The sequence below is a fragment of the Dendropsophus ebraccatus genome, chromosome 2, assembly GCF_027789765.1.
Source record: "Dendropsophus ebraccatus isolate aDenEbr1 chromosome 2, aDenEbr1.pat, whole genome shotgun sequence".
NCBI lineage: Eukaryota > Metazoa > Chordata > Amphibia > Anura > Hylidae > Dendropsophus > Dendropsophus ebraccatus.
Window position 1 is genome coordinate 141534163 of NC_091455.1, and position 15515 is coordinate 141549677.

The 15515-nt window shown below is 40.2% G+C and overlaps 1 protein-coding gene across 9 annotated transcripts in view; it reads right to left on the minus strand.

The window, feature by feature from the left end:
- Positions 1 to 15515, minus strand: part of SUGCT (succinyl-CoA:glutarate-CoA transferase) — a 660405-nt gene that overhangs the window by 414769 nt on the left and 230121 nt on the right. For all 9 annotated transcript variants that reach the window (XR_011361904.1, XR_011361905.1, XM_069960339.1 and 6 more), the window contains one exon: positions 5160 to 5231. Coding sequence is in view for 7 of the 9 variants with exons in the window: in XM_069960339.1 (XP_069816440.1) it covers positions 5160 to 5231 (72 nt within the window). In the remaining 2 variants the exon portion in view is untranslated. The remainder of the gene's footprint in view (positions 1 to 5159; positions 5232 to 15515) is intronic.

Below are 15515 nucleotides of genomic sequence, written 5' to 3' on the forward strand. Positions count from 1 at the left end.
AGGGGTGGGGGTAATAGCAGTTACTGAAACAAGTTTAAAATTGGAAAATCCTTTCAAATGGTCTGAAAAAAACCTAAACAATGAGAGAGACATATGATGGGTTGCTTTCTACTTACTGTGATTATCTAAAATGTATGAGTTTAACAAATTTATTTGATGGACTATCAGTTAAAACATTTTGATAAAAACTTTCACCTTTCATAAAAACTTTGATAAATTCCTTTCACAATACTTTTCAATGATGAACAAAATTTGTGCACTATATCATCGAATAGCAGCTACATAGTTTTCCTTTCACAAGATCAAACGCAGCATACAGTACACTACATTCAACATGTCTGCAACCACTTAGCACATTTATCCTGGGCATATATCTCTAAGGCAATGTAAATAACTTCACAGGCAAAGCTCTGTGTATTTAGTATTTGTACCACTGACCCTTCCTGTGAAGCCGTTCTTTAATCAAAGATGAAAGGCTCAAATTTATTTTCTACACACTTTTAAAAACCACTTCACGGCTTTCCCTGATGGGGACACTGCATGTTTCAACTTTGATACAAATTGTAAAGTGTAGCGTGTAGCCCTCTGAGACATGGTTATAACTGTGGATACACGTAAGAGTGTTTGATTTTCAAGCTATATATGCAGAAGTTTTATTTTTACCATTTTTTTTCCTATATTAGGTATAAAGTATGTTTACATAGGAAAGATTACCACCTTTAACTTCTTTCCCACAACATTTGTCAGATTTATCCATTACAAACCAGATTCTTGGCAGATCCTGGTATAATGTGTCCCATATTCTCTACTCCATTTAAAGTGATATTGTCACCCCCTTTCCATATAAGGAGTTCTCAGCACCATTCTAAAGCTTCTGGACAATTCATATCTTACCGTATAAAGGATTTCTTGGTGGTCTCTCCCCTCAAAAATGCATGGTATTGCTGCATGGGTGGGGTTTCACGGCTGTCTTGCCCTGTATCTCTGCCCACATTAGTGCCCCAATCCTCCAGCACCTAGGACCCATGTGCTTAGCTTCTAGGCCCCACCCCCTCCGTGGCGTCATCAGAATGATTCGGCAGTCAGAGGGGGTGGGGCCTAAACATCATTAGAGAGCTGCATCTCCGTCCCTGTGTTTCAGCCCCCATTGAGCTAGTTGGACTGTTCTCCTGGCCCTTAGGGAGAACAGAATCCACTAGAGTTGCAATTTCTGAGGATGATATTCTTGCATCATCACCCAACTTGCTAATTTTGCCTGGGAATACAGCAGGAGTTCCAGTCCCTCTAACTACATTAAACCAGCTACTTGCATGATTCTCCAGATTTATTTTACCACCACCATCTCTACCCCCTAACTTCTTGCTCATTAAACAGAAAGTCTTATTCAAGCTGATTAATTTCCCTCAGTGTTGCGATATGCTTTTCCAGATCTCTAATTCGAGCTTCTAGATGGGGAACATGCTCACATTTGCAACAGCAGTATTCACTCATATGACTCATTGTACATCATTAATCCAACAGCGTTCACAGCTCTCCTGGGTGTGGTTAACTTAATGAGTCACCTGTAAGGTCAGGTAACTTAATGGTGTGTATTAATTCCAAAATGTTGTGTATTAGAGATGTAAATTTAGCCCTGCAGTTCCTCCCATATGTAGTTTCCTTAGTAGAACGTTCTCTCCTGTATATAAAATAGCTTCTGTGGTAGCCAGGTGCCTCCTGTAAACAGTTTCCCCAATAGCCAGGTCCCCAATGAAAAAAAAAAAACATACCTAATCTCCAGTGACCCTTCCTGTGGTTATAGCAGGTGTTAGTGGAAAAGGGTCTGCAAGTAAAACCTGTCTGTAATAAGGATGAGGTTTAAAAAAAAGGAAAAGTGTGCTTTGGAGGGAAATTTGAATTATCCAGGATGGCAGAAGAAAACTTGTTGGTAAAAATATGGTGGGTTTAATTCTTCACCAAAGGAGGTACAAATATCATATAATTAGGGTATCAATCATAAGAGAAATAAGGCAATAGTCTTACAAATGTCTTAGAATGTCTCTGTGGTTCAAGTCTCAGAGTCCCAAAAATGATGGGGATGTAGTCTCTTTCCAATGGTGACTGAAGATTTGGCTAGAGAACAAAGAACTTCCTTGGGTGAATTCCTGAGGTGGGGGCTAACAAACCCCAGATGTGCGTGGAGGCTTCTCCTGAAAGATGGTATACCAAAGAGACCCCCAACCAACTAACCTTCTAAGTCTATATACTCTCTTAACCGGGAAAATATATACACTTATGCCCAAATATGGTTACACCAAGTTCAACTTATATCCCAAAAATGGTATACTGGCAAAGCTCCAAGTGGATTGGTCAAGCTGGACACGTAGCTATATCTCACTATGATCCATACATTACCCACGTGACCATTTAGACACAACCATATTAGGACTTCCAGTCATCCACCATTTTGGAGGTCAAGAAATTACTAGGTGAGAGTTCAGCCCTATACTCAATATGAGAGTGGAGAAGAGAATGAGACTGGAATACAGTGTAGATATATCTTGGATGATAATAATTTGATTCCACTAATGCCAAAGATAATATGATCCATTCAGCCATTAATAAGGTTAGATGTTATAGATGGGGTTACAGGTTATTAGTTTTTTACACTGTCATTTCAACTCTTTAACCCCACAGTAAATAGCTTAAGAGGAAGAAGGTTCACTTGTTAAGGCCATCAGGCCCCCACAACCTGATTACAGGCCAGCAGTTTTAATGGCAGGCAGGAGCCTAAGGAAGTCACCTGGTCTGCTAAGCAGGACCTAATAGTACGACTATTTTACACAGTCAATACATTAACAAATAATAGGTTAACAAAGCATCTGTAACAACCTGAACCATGAAATGAGTATGACTACAGTTATTGCACAAGGTGAAATCTATATTATTAGAAATAATAAAACATTAATAAAATGCTACCATTGTTGTTTTTGGCTAATCAAACTCCTGAAAAACAGGATAAAAAGTTGAAATGTACACCAAGGTGGTAGTGATCAAAGCTACAAGACAAAAAATATAACTTGAAATATGGCAACAAAAAAAATCAAACACATTTTAAATGTATTTTTAGGCTGGGTTCACACTATGTATATTTGAGGCTGTATATTTCAGGCCTCATAGCAACCAAAACCAGGAGTGGATTGAAAACACAGAAAGGATCTGTTCACACAATGTTGAAATTGAGTGGATGGCCGCCATTTAATGGCAAATATTTGCTGTTATTTTAAAACAACGGCTGTTATATTGAAATAATGGCAGTTATTTACTGTTATATGGCGGCCATCCACTCAATTTCACCATTGTGTGAACAGATCATTTCTGTGTTTTTAATACACTTCTGGTTTTGGTTGCAATATGAGTACCACAATACTGACTGAAATATACGTAGTGTGAACCCAGCCTTAAACTGTATTGCTCAAAAAAGACAGTTAAGTTATTTTAATTAGACAACATATTTAACACTGTAAAAAACAACACAATTCTAGAATTGATTTTTCTGTGTTCATGCTATAAAAAGTGATCATAAAGTTGAGTGTATCACAAAACGATGCTAATGAAAATGAAAAGCTGTCCCACCATAGTTAGTAAACTAAAAATGTTATAGGTCCAAAAATATTTAGTCTTAATTGTGAAAACTGTGCAAACACAAGACACATTATAAATATATTCTTTCCAAAATTAAAAAAATAAAATGAGTGATGACAGTCAAGGAGTGATGGTCACTGCAGTGCTCTCCCCTGGCCATATCTTGTGATCACATTGGGTCTTAGGAGTAATGGTCCCTTTACGTGGAGCAATAATGTTAGCAACTTACCTGACTTTGCATCAGCAGCGGTCTCCTGTGTTCAGGGCGCGCGGACAAGACGCCGCTAATGGTAATCTGTACACTGACCTATTTCTCTGCTCAGTTTGCCTCTGTTGTGTTCTCTGGCAATTGCAGGGTTAACCTTGGTTTGGCTTGCATTCTGTGACAGGCAGGTTTGCTCCCAGTGTGTGTGTGTGTGTATGTGTTTCAGGTGTCTCTAGTTGGAGATTAGGGGCTGGGCCAATCCTGTCCTGAACCAGATTCCTGGTTCCTCATTTAAGACAGTCTGTGTCTGTAGGAGTTGCTGGGTATTTTGGTGTGTATCCACACAGTGTCTCAGCTCCCTGGTTTGTATTGTCTCCTGTTTCTGACCTTTTGGCTTGTTCCTGGACCTTCCTTGTTTGCTGCTTGCCCTGATCTTCTGCCTGTGTTCTGACCTTGCTTTTGCCTTGTGACTCTGTACCTCTGCTACCTGTCAGTGTATGACCCGGATTGCTGACCTTTCTTTATTGTGTTTTGTTTGTCTTGTTTTGTCTTGTGTTTCACCTACTCAGTGTAGGGAACGTCTCCAAGTTACCCGCTGTCATCTAGGGCAGATTGTGGTAAGTAGGCAGGGGCACTGGATTGGGTCAGTTCAGGGCTCACTTGTCTGTGTCTCTGCTCTTGTACCTGACTAGTCATTACAAATAATTTGCACAATCAAACGATTAACGATTTCGAAGTAATGATGTGTTTTTTATAATGATCAGTGTTTAGATGCAACGATAAATTGTTAATGCAATCGTTTTAAGATCACTTAAGCCCATGTCACACATAGGGTGAATTGTTGAAAGACTGTTAAGACGAAGTGATCTGCTAATTTTCTGCGAACGACCAACAACGACTTTAGAACATGTTGAAAGATCACGATGAACGATTTATTGCTTGTCGTTTGATCGTATGCAGTGTATACAAGAGCCAGTTAACGATCAAATGTGATCGTCATTGCGAAAATTTGAACGATAATCACTCAGTGTAAAGGGACCATAAGATCTGCTGCAATCAGTAAATTTTGAAATGTCTGATAACATGTCGAAAGTTACGACAAATGACAGTAATGCTTTAATTATTTAGCAGTGTGTTAGATGGGTCAAATAAAGGACCCAAAAACTCAGCAAGCTTGCCAAAAATAATAATAATTAGCCTATCATCAAACATTTAACTCATCACTTGTGTTTTTACAACTTAGAATGTTTAGGTAAGTGAATTAAAGAAAAAGCATGCAAGCTCGGGGTCAGAGGAAACACATTAGATCACTTACATACGTAACACTTACTTTGCAAACAGTAGAGAACTGTTGATCGTTGCCTGCCCCAATTACGAGGTAACCATCTTTTGCTTTAAATGACTGGAAAAAAAAAAAAATAAGGTCAGCACAGAAAGTATATTGGAAACATTTCATGCTAGAAAAAATGCTTACTTTGCAACTTATATTTTAATTATCAGACAGAAAAACTATCCATCTGTTGATATATTTATAGATGTTGGGCATATTACAAACAATGCTCAGCAATGATGATCCAGGGTTCAGATAAGGTTGTGCTTTGAGGTGAACCTACAAGATTTGATGACATCAGTTGTTTTTCTGTGGGTTAAAATTACATAACAGTATCTTTATATGTGGTTTAAAGACACATTCAAAAAATAATGTAGATTTAATTTCTGCAGATTTTACAAAAGATATTTTTAATCGTTATAGTTAAATGTTGATAGAGTTTAGAATATTAAAAAGGAAGTGGAAAACATAATATAACAACCTAATCAATATGAAATAATGATGTACCTGGAGAAACAGGCCTTGCATGTTTACTAATGAACTATGTTATTTACACTGGAACACATTTCAAATCCTTCACCTGGAATGTGTCAGTATAGGAGCGCAAAGATTTGAACACTTTCGGAGCTCCTAGCATGATGATGAATGATGCTAGGAGTTCTGAGGTCTGGTCTGCAGAATACAGTTTGTGCACGGACCATATATTGCCGACGTGTGAATGGCCTCTAACACAGTGGCCCAGATTTATTTAAACTCAAATTCTTAGACAGTCTAAAGGCCCAATTACATGAAACAATTATCAGCCTTTACGACCGATAATGGTCTTGTGCAGCAGAACACAACGATCAGCCGACATGAACGATGTCGGCTGATCGTTGTAGTCGTTTGTCTTTAAACATGTTGAAAGACCAAAGACTGATAGCAGGGATATGCTGCCTTTTTTGTGGAATAGGAGGAACGGCAGCTGCTATCTGCTATGGGCTACCCAGATGATTTAGCGATGCATGCCAATGTGAGTATTAGCGGCAGCAGCAAGCAGGGAATGAGGAACAAACGAGCGCTGATAGCGCTCGTTTGCTCCTCAATGTCGGCTCGTGCAATAGGGGCGTAAAGGCTCTCTTAAATTAGTCTATCAGCCGAATAGGCTAGTGATGAACAAGAAAATGTTCATTTGGCGTCTTATCTGACTGATCGCTGGAGCAACAGAAACAGCACAAAATGGCTTCGTAAACAAGCTCAGTTACCAAGATTTTTGCTTGTTTACCGTACCAGAGCTCCCCATCGACTCATGTCTCATATAATAATATTTAGCTTAACCCCGTGCAAGGTGTCTACTGTATCTCCCTCCTTTAAAACAGAATGCAAAATAATTTTCTAAAAGTTGATGGCAAAAATATTTTTGGATCTTGAATTCACTGGCCTCATGACCAAGCTATTGGGAAGAATGTGCTGTCAGGATGGGAAGGTATAGCTGTAGTTAATAGAGATGATTAAATGTCAAGCATGCTCATCTCTAAACTGGTTGGAAGCAGCCCTAGGGAGTCCTGGAAACATGGATACATCCTATGACAAACACAAGAGTACATGAGATTGGCCCATCTCTAGTGGTTAGTTCATTCCGGTACACAGAGTGGTACTGTACAGAAGAGTTAAGGAATACACTAGGTGCCCTATAATTATAAACACAGCTATAAAACAGGATTTTCTATGCCACTCCTCCTACACACGTATTATACTACATTCACATACACCATATCCGTTCCATTCAGGCTTTTTATCTATATTCTTCTGTAACTGTGGTTTTATGTTTCTACTAGTTGCTATATATAATCAGATGTTAAGCAGCCTATAATCAGTGTTCCTTATGGGACTGTTCCTGATCCTCTTATGGAATACTCTGACTATGGACTGTAATTTTACTAGACACTTAACACAAATGCATTAAACACTTATTTGTTTTTTTCACATATGTAACACAAATATCCCAACTTTCATGTACTGATAATGTTAAATAAAAAATAAAAAAAATTAAGTGTAAATACAGAATTGCTGTAAAATGCATACCTGAAAGATTAAAATTATTTATTCCCAAATCCAGACGACACTGGCACTACATCGGCACTACAAGTCCCAGCATACAGTTATTGGCCTTCTGATGACCCTTCCCATACGGTATAGGCCATGGGTCTCCAAACTGCGGCCCTCCAGCTGTTGCAAAAGTACATTTCCCATCATGCCTGGACAGCCAAATCCAAAGCTTTAGCTGTCCAGGCATGATGGAAGTTTCACAACAGCTGGAGGGCCGCAGTTTGGAGACCCATGGTATAGGCGGTGCTCAGCTGTCAGAAAGTCCATATGATCCACATGTAAGAAATAATCTTCAGCGGCACTCACCCTAAATGACACCTTTATTTAAAGTGACACTGGCTCGTGACTCCTCGTGACGTCATCGCCACATAGGCCCCTCCCCCTCCACGGCCACTGGTATGGGCCGAGCTAGAAAGGGTGGGACCTAAACCTTTCACTCACGTTCACTCCCGGCCTACGGACATTTCCCTCCCTGTTTACCCGGGAGTGAGTGTCCTCTATGCTCCTGCTAAGCGTGTTTGTACTTCAATAAAGGTGTAATTTATGGTGAGTGCCGCTGAAGATTATTTCTTACATGTGGTTAAAATTATTTATCCTGCATACTACCTCCCCCCCCTCAAAAAACAAACAAACCCACAAACGATTATCATTGTGTAAAATTTGTAAACATAAAAATGATATTTATACTAAATATCACCATTTCTGTACAGATCATCAAAATAAAGCTTCATTTTATCTTTTGATGGGCTACAAGATGAAAATATATGAACATATATTTTGTGTTATTATGATTTAATAATTATTAATACCCAGAGACACATACTGTTACTGTATTCGGCATGAGAGCAGTACACGTGGAAGTGGAATTTTCCAAGAGCTATGTGTTGTTTCAAAGTAGATTTTCCTAAGAAAATAAACTGTCCAAGCTATCACTTTGCTTGCCTTGGCAAAAATGTCTTTTTTGAGTTGAAGTACAGAAATAGGTCTTACCATCCATATGCAGTGGTAATTCTCTAGCTTTTTTTTTGTGGTTTCTGTTATGTGTGAGAGAACAGGTCAATCCTAATGGTGTTGTAAATTTAAAAAACCAAAAAGAATTATGTCATATTTGCCAAACAAAGCGGCCTCGTGATAAATGCAGAGGCTCTGCTTACCATGTAGCTCAGCACAAGGGTCTTTGATGGCTATTTTAAGGTTTCATTTTTTAAAAAAAACATGCTTCAGGACTGCTGATAAAGCAGAAACATCTCAAACATCATTTGCAACACATTTATCATTTAAACCTAAAAGCCGAGGCTATGATTTCATATGCTTTTTGAAGGCGCTCACACAAAACACATGTTACTACAATGTACTTTCAAGCTACACAAAAGGCCATCTATGTTCAGCCCACACACAACTTATGGAGATTTTGTTTTGATAAACGTTAACTATTGCATCTTATCTCAATTCGTGGTAATCTTCAAAAACAAGGGCTGAAAAAGGCCCGTTTCTGTTCGTATATATTCTGTTGTATAGTAAATTCAGTTTATAAGAATTCTATACTTGATGGCGCTGATCTATAGCTAGCTAAAAGAATAACCTCTACTATTTTAGGTGATATATGTGATAAATTAATTTTACTTTCTACTTTCTCTTAGTACCACAATCTTCTAGCAAAGTTATAGGGGGACATGTATGAAAAGACGTAAATGCCTTTTTAGGCGCAGATGGGGCAGATTGGCGTAAAAATATTTGCAAATGGTATTTTTGCGGATATTTTTTTGGCATCTGCCCCACCTTCGCCCGTGGGGCGGAGAGGGGGCGTTATGGGGGGTGTGGCAGCACGTAGAGAGGGCACAGCCTCTGCATGCACCACATTTATCATTTTTCCGGTGGAAAAATGATAGTGAAACCTACGCCAGCTCTGATGGGCTCCGTGCGATCAGGATTTATGTAGAGGCAATGCGCCACTACATAAATCCCCTGAGCACTGGAGCTGCGGGGACATTTGTAAGCCCGGCGTAAAGAACGCCAGACTTCATAAATGTCCCCCATAGTGTTTCTATAAGGCAAAGGTAATTGCTGTGGACCACTCATTGGTATACACTTATACAGTGCCCTATGGGCAATATCTAAGGTTACATAGAATATATAATACTGACCAGCTGTACCAGGAACAAGCGCAAGAACTGACTCAGAGACTACTAAAGAGAGAATAGAAAGAGAGAAAAAAGTCTGTTTGCTTTTTCATTTAAGTATAGCTCAAATACTGGGACTTAATACATGCAGATCCTGTACTAGCAGAATGTTTACAGGAAAAAACTGTGGTCTCATTGAGGCATTGTAAGAACCTAAAAGATATGCTAGTGCACAGCAAGTTTACGGAATGAGCAACTTCTAACTGGTTAGAAAAAAGCGCACCTGAAGGAAACTTCAGGTGCGGAGACTGTACTTGGTGCAATAATTTTTTCCCCTGTAAAGCACTGAACTTAGGAGGCGTACAGTTTGATATATGTAACGCTATTTGTTGCAGCACTAAGTACGTAGTATACGTTATCCTTTGTAAATGTGGATTATACTACGTAGGGAAAACTATACGGCCTATGAACCTGCGTTTTAGTAAGCATGCACGATCAATCAGAGGGGACATTAAAGTTATAAAACGTATACACTTAAACAGTGACAGAGATAATAACAAAGCTGTGTTACAGGAAGAAGCTAAAGTTATAATGGCCACCAATGCCCAAGGAGCCCTAGGAATGAACGATAAAATAGGCTTAAAAATGTTCCTATAATGAATTTATGCATTGTTATGAGATGTGAATGTTTTTAATGTTGTAATCACTTGCACTTTTTGTTTATGTATGACGCCTGCGTGATTCGGCAACACTGTTTAGTGGGGTCACGTGAGCACATACGTAGAGTCAGTAGAAGCATACGAGTTGTGTGAAACAGCTGTCACTCATTACCGCATCAAGCACCAGGCGCCCCCGCCAGCTACAGGGCATTCACTTACGTGAAATACAACACAATAAAGAAAGAAATAATTTAACGGTGAGTGCTCTCTTTGATTTCTTTACAAGTGTTACATATGATAAAGCATGCCAGCAATATAAAGATTGAGCAACCCGATATTAACTATAGCTGCACCCCCTAACATCTAGTGTAAGTGTAGTGCCGGTCTCTGCTTCTAATAGACTGATCTTAAAAATGTTTATACAGACAGGCTTGGGTAATACCTAAAAACAAAAATGTATTCAGCACATGGCACTCCCGCCTATACCTAGCCTCAATGGTCGCAGCAAGCACTGCATGTGACGCAATGTATGCAACATCCCCACAGCACTTCTGATGAGGAAAGAAGCAAAGAACTGGAGAGGCGAGTACATTTTTTAGGACTTTAAGGACTGAGCCCTGGGAACCTAAGCACAAAGCTATACCAGGTATAAGAGAGATAAGGGGACAATGCTGTGAGGGGTCCAATGAAGAAAACTGTTTTCTAAGACCCCTCATTAATTTACCTTATCTTTAAAAAAAAAAATGTATCCATGAAGATCTTCACAAATAAGATCTTATGCCCATTGCTAAAAACAGTAATTTTAAAAGGAATATAGCGACATAAGGACACAATTAATATAATTAGTACATATTGGTTGGCTAAGAGTGTTCATCAGGAAACAGTTACTCTCCTGGGCATGACTTGATTTGCACAATTCAGACACATCTTTCTGAAGCTTTGCTGCTTTATCTGGCTTTTCTACCTAAGTTTCTTAATTGGCATAGGACTTCATGAGAAACTGTATGGCAGGTGGTCAAATCATCTTACATAATATCATGACAAACTTCCGATTCAGGACCGTTAGGAGTCAACATTTCCCACGTGACATTTCTAAGTCTCTCAGTTGAAAGCGGTTATCCAGCGCTACAAAAACATGGCCGCTTTCTTCCAGAGACAGACCCACTCTTGTCTCCAGCTTGGGCAGGGTTTTGCTGCTCAGTTCCATTGAAGTGAATGGAGCATAATTGCAAACCTCACCTAAACTGGAGACAAGAGTTGTGTTGTCTCTAAAAGAAAGTGGCCATGTTTTTGTAGCCCTGGATAACTCCTTTAAGACTGTCAGTATTTCCTTACCTAACAAATCAGTAGTTGTAGTCTGTTCACATGAAGAACTGGAGACTATTTTAGATGCAATAAAAGCCACAGATCTCAAGGAAAAATGAGCTACAGAATTAAAGTAACCAAAGGGTCAAGTGATCCAAGCCCTTGATCACAGAGTGTTGATCCTAAAATAAGAGTTTATTTTGTACCCATAATGCACTTTGGCACTTTTTTCTTTTTTTGCTATTTATATTTATTAAATTCACCAGTTAAACACATGTTTGTTTTCACAGTGTAATTATTACAGCTGTAAAATTAAGCATATGGGGAAGATGTATGAAGCTCAGTTATAGTAAGAATGTTTTTGTTGTCTATAACAACCAATCAGAACTAAGCTTTCATTTTACAAGATAATCAACACCTACAATCCAGAAGGATTCATATCCGATTATAAGGTAGATTTTTAGTTAGTTGTAATTTCATTTTAGACTGCTTGATAAATTTTCCCCATGGAGTTATTTTTGGACATATTTTGGCTCATAAATATGACCTATGACCTCCATTTGTGCTCCCCCCTTGTTCATACACACAACCACCTCCAAGATTTTGCCGGACCCTTCGCCATTCTCTGGAACTCAGTAACTCAACACATCCGGCTCTCATCCACCATCAAGATCTTCAAAAGCAACCTGAAAACCCAAGTCTTCAAACCAAACTAGGCTACTACCTACAATAATTCTGCACAACACTTTGACTGGCTGCACTTTACTTTCTGTCTCCCACACATACTGTAAGCCCTCGCCGGCAGCGTCCTCTATCCCTATGTACTAATTGCTGTTTGCCTTATTCATGTAACATGTTTTGATTTTGTTTTGTTTTGTCTGTCACTTCCTATTGGTTGTATAGTGCATTGGAATCAAGGGTGCTTTAAAAATAAATAATAATAATAGCAACAATAAAAAGTCCACAATGAGTGCCAAACAGCTATTCATTTCTACTATAGCTTTAATTGCAGCCCAAAATTAGGATACAAAAATAAGGGCAAAAAGCCATAAAAGTTGGCGACAAAACTTACTAAAAAAAACTTAAAAACAAGACAGAAAAGCTAAACATACAGCTGTTGTTTTAGTCTTTCGCTAAAAAAATAAGTTATTTGAACCATAAAATTAGTACTAGTATTAGATAACAGTGTGGGGACATAGACATGGAGGGAAAATTATTACTGTAGACTGTGAAAAATTCCTTATTTTTGCCAATGTCACCATTTTATGTAACATTTTCATTTTTTTCTTTTCACTTTACGCTATGTTTGCTAAGTGGAAGCCTGGCATAAACTGGGGATAACCGTATTTATCACAATTTATGCTAAATTGTAGCTAAAATCTATACGAGCTCGGAGCTAGTGTACATTTCAGGAGCTGGGCAAATCTGACGAGGCATTAGCCAGCTAAATTACCATTAAGACTGGCATATAAAACACTGGCTTTTAAAAATTCCCCACTAATTTTTTTTTCTGCTCATGCCTTACAAGCTCGGAAATAATGCATTTAAACACCATTGGTTGTAGAAGTGTTGGCATTTTTAAAGATGACCCCAATTTATCTTGCAACCAAAAAGAACATTAAAATTAGGTTACTTATGTTGCTAAATCAGAGATGGGTGCAGCTAAAAAAAAGACATAATAAAAATAACTTAAGTAATCATTTTGTTTACCCATGCCATAAAGAAACTGAATTAAAAAATGGAATGGAAGTGATGAAAAGTCTTATGTAGCCTTAAATGTTTCCAATAAAAGGGAAAGTTTACACTAAAAAAAGGCCCATGTACAGCTCTGTTGAAAAAAATATTAGGGATCTTTTAACCCATAGACGCACTAGGACGTTATAGTACGTTCTGGCAGGAGGTTACTTTCCGCACCAGGACGTACTATAACTTCCTGGCTCCCGGTGCTCACTGTTTACATAAACAGTGACCGGGAGCCGAAACTAAACTGTCAGCTGATAGCTGACAGTTCAGTGTAGCTGCTGCTGGACCCCCTGAAGGGCTCCAGTACAGCCAATCACCTGCATCAGAGGATCGGTGACGATTCACGGATGACGGTGAAATAAGCAGTAAACCCCCGGTCCCGGTCTCTGCCGAGTTCCGGGGGAAGCTGCTGCCGCGCCGTCCCCGCCCCCGTTGCCGTTTGTTTCTGACCCCCCGGTGCCGTGTCCTGTGTCCTCCGTACCCCCCCCCCCCCCGTGTCCTGTGTCCTCCGTACCCCACCACCTCCCGCCATATTGTGTCCTCCGTCCTCCCCTGATCCGTGTCCTCCCTTTCTCCCCCTCCCTTGATGTTGTATCCTCCCCCGATCCTCCCCCTGCTGCTGTGCCATCCCGCCCCCTATCCATACCACCCACCCACCACCGCCGCCGCTGTGAGGGTCACAGCCGAGGTCGCTCCATCCCCCTCCTCCTTGCAGCAGCACTAGCTCGCCGGATCCCGGAGCTCAGAGTGGGTTCGGGGACCGGAGAGCCAGTGCTGCAAGGAGGGGGAAGGAGCGATCTCTGCTGTGACCCCCTCCTGCTGCAGCAGCATGTACCAGCGTCTGTGTAATGACGCTGGTACATGCTGCTATATACTGTGATTGGCAGCTCTGTGATCAGAGCTGCCAATCACAGTATCTGATCATGGATGCAGGCTCTGATCCTTCACTTTGTGAGGAAATCAGAGCCTGCATCCATATATTGTAAAAAACCGACACACACACACACATATAATAAAAAGTACCCCCTCCCCTGTGATCTCCCAGTAATAAGGGAGATCAGTTAGTTAGTGTCCGTCAGTCAGCGTCCGTTAGTAAGCGTCAGTCAGCGTCCGTTAGTAAGCGTCAGTCAGCGTCCGTTAGTAAGTGTCAGTCAGCGTCCGTTAGTAAGCGTCAGTCAGCATCCGTTAGTAAGCGCCAGGCAGCGTCCGTTAGTAAGCGTCAGTCAGCGTCCGTTAGTAAGCGTCAGTCAGCGTCCGTTAGTAAGCGTCAGTCAGCGTCCGTTAGTAAGCGCCAGGCAGCGCCCGTTAGTAAGCGCCAGGCAGCGTCCGTTAGTAAGCGTCAGTCAGCGTCCTTTAGTAAGCGTAAGCGTCAGTAAGCGTCTGTCAGTATCAGTCAACGTCCGTTAGTAAGTGTCGGTGTCAGTAAGTGTCCGTTAGTAAGCGTCAGTATCAGTCAATGTCAGTTAGTAAGAGTCAGTCAGCGTCCATTAGCAGGTGTCAGCAAGCGTCAGTCACCTTCTGTGTCAGCCAGCGTCCATTAGTAAGAGTCCGTCAGTGTCCGTTACTGAGCATCAATCAGCATCAGTTAGTTATCGTCAGTCAGCATCCATTAGTAAGTGTGAGTAAGTGTCAGTCAGTGTCCGTTAGTAAGTGTGAGTAAACGTCAGTCCGTGTCCGTTAGTAAGTGTCAGTAAATGTCCGTGCATTTACTGCTACAGCAGTAGTGCACACAGACATAGGTGCTCCTTCTCTTCTGAACCCTGTTGTGCACCCGTACAATAATTAATGTTCACAAATGGGGTACTTCCGTACTCAGGAAAAATTGCTTTACAAATATTGGGGGGCTTTTTCTCCTCCATGCTTTTGGAAATTTGAAAAATTTGGGGTTTCACCAATGCATAAGTGTGAAAAATGTGATTTTTCATTTTCACGGTCCACTTTTGCAAAAAACTGTGAAAAACCTGTAGGGTCCAAATGCCCACTGTACCCCTTGTTACATTCCTTAAGGGGTGTAGTTTTCAAAATGGGGTCACCTGTGGGGGGTTCCCACTGTCTCGGCACTAGGGGGGCTCTGTAACTGTAACATGTTCTCCTACATTTATTTCAGCCAAATCCACACTCCAAAATTTAAAGGGTGATCCTTCTCTTCTGAGCCATGTTGTGCGCTTGTGCAACACTTTATGTCCACAAATGGGGTATTTGTAAAAACTGCAGATTCAGAGGAATAAATTTTTTATTGCATTTTACTTTTTATAGCAGGTTTGGTATGAAAAATATAGGATTGAATTGCAATGTCTGCAAAGAAAATGGAAATTTTTACTTTTCACACCTACTTTGCAGTTATTCCTGTGAAATGCCTAAAGGGTTAAAAACTGTTTTAAATTTCAATTTGAATACTTCAAAGGGTGAAGAGTTCAAAATGGGGGGATTATGGGGGTTTC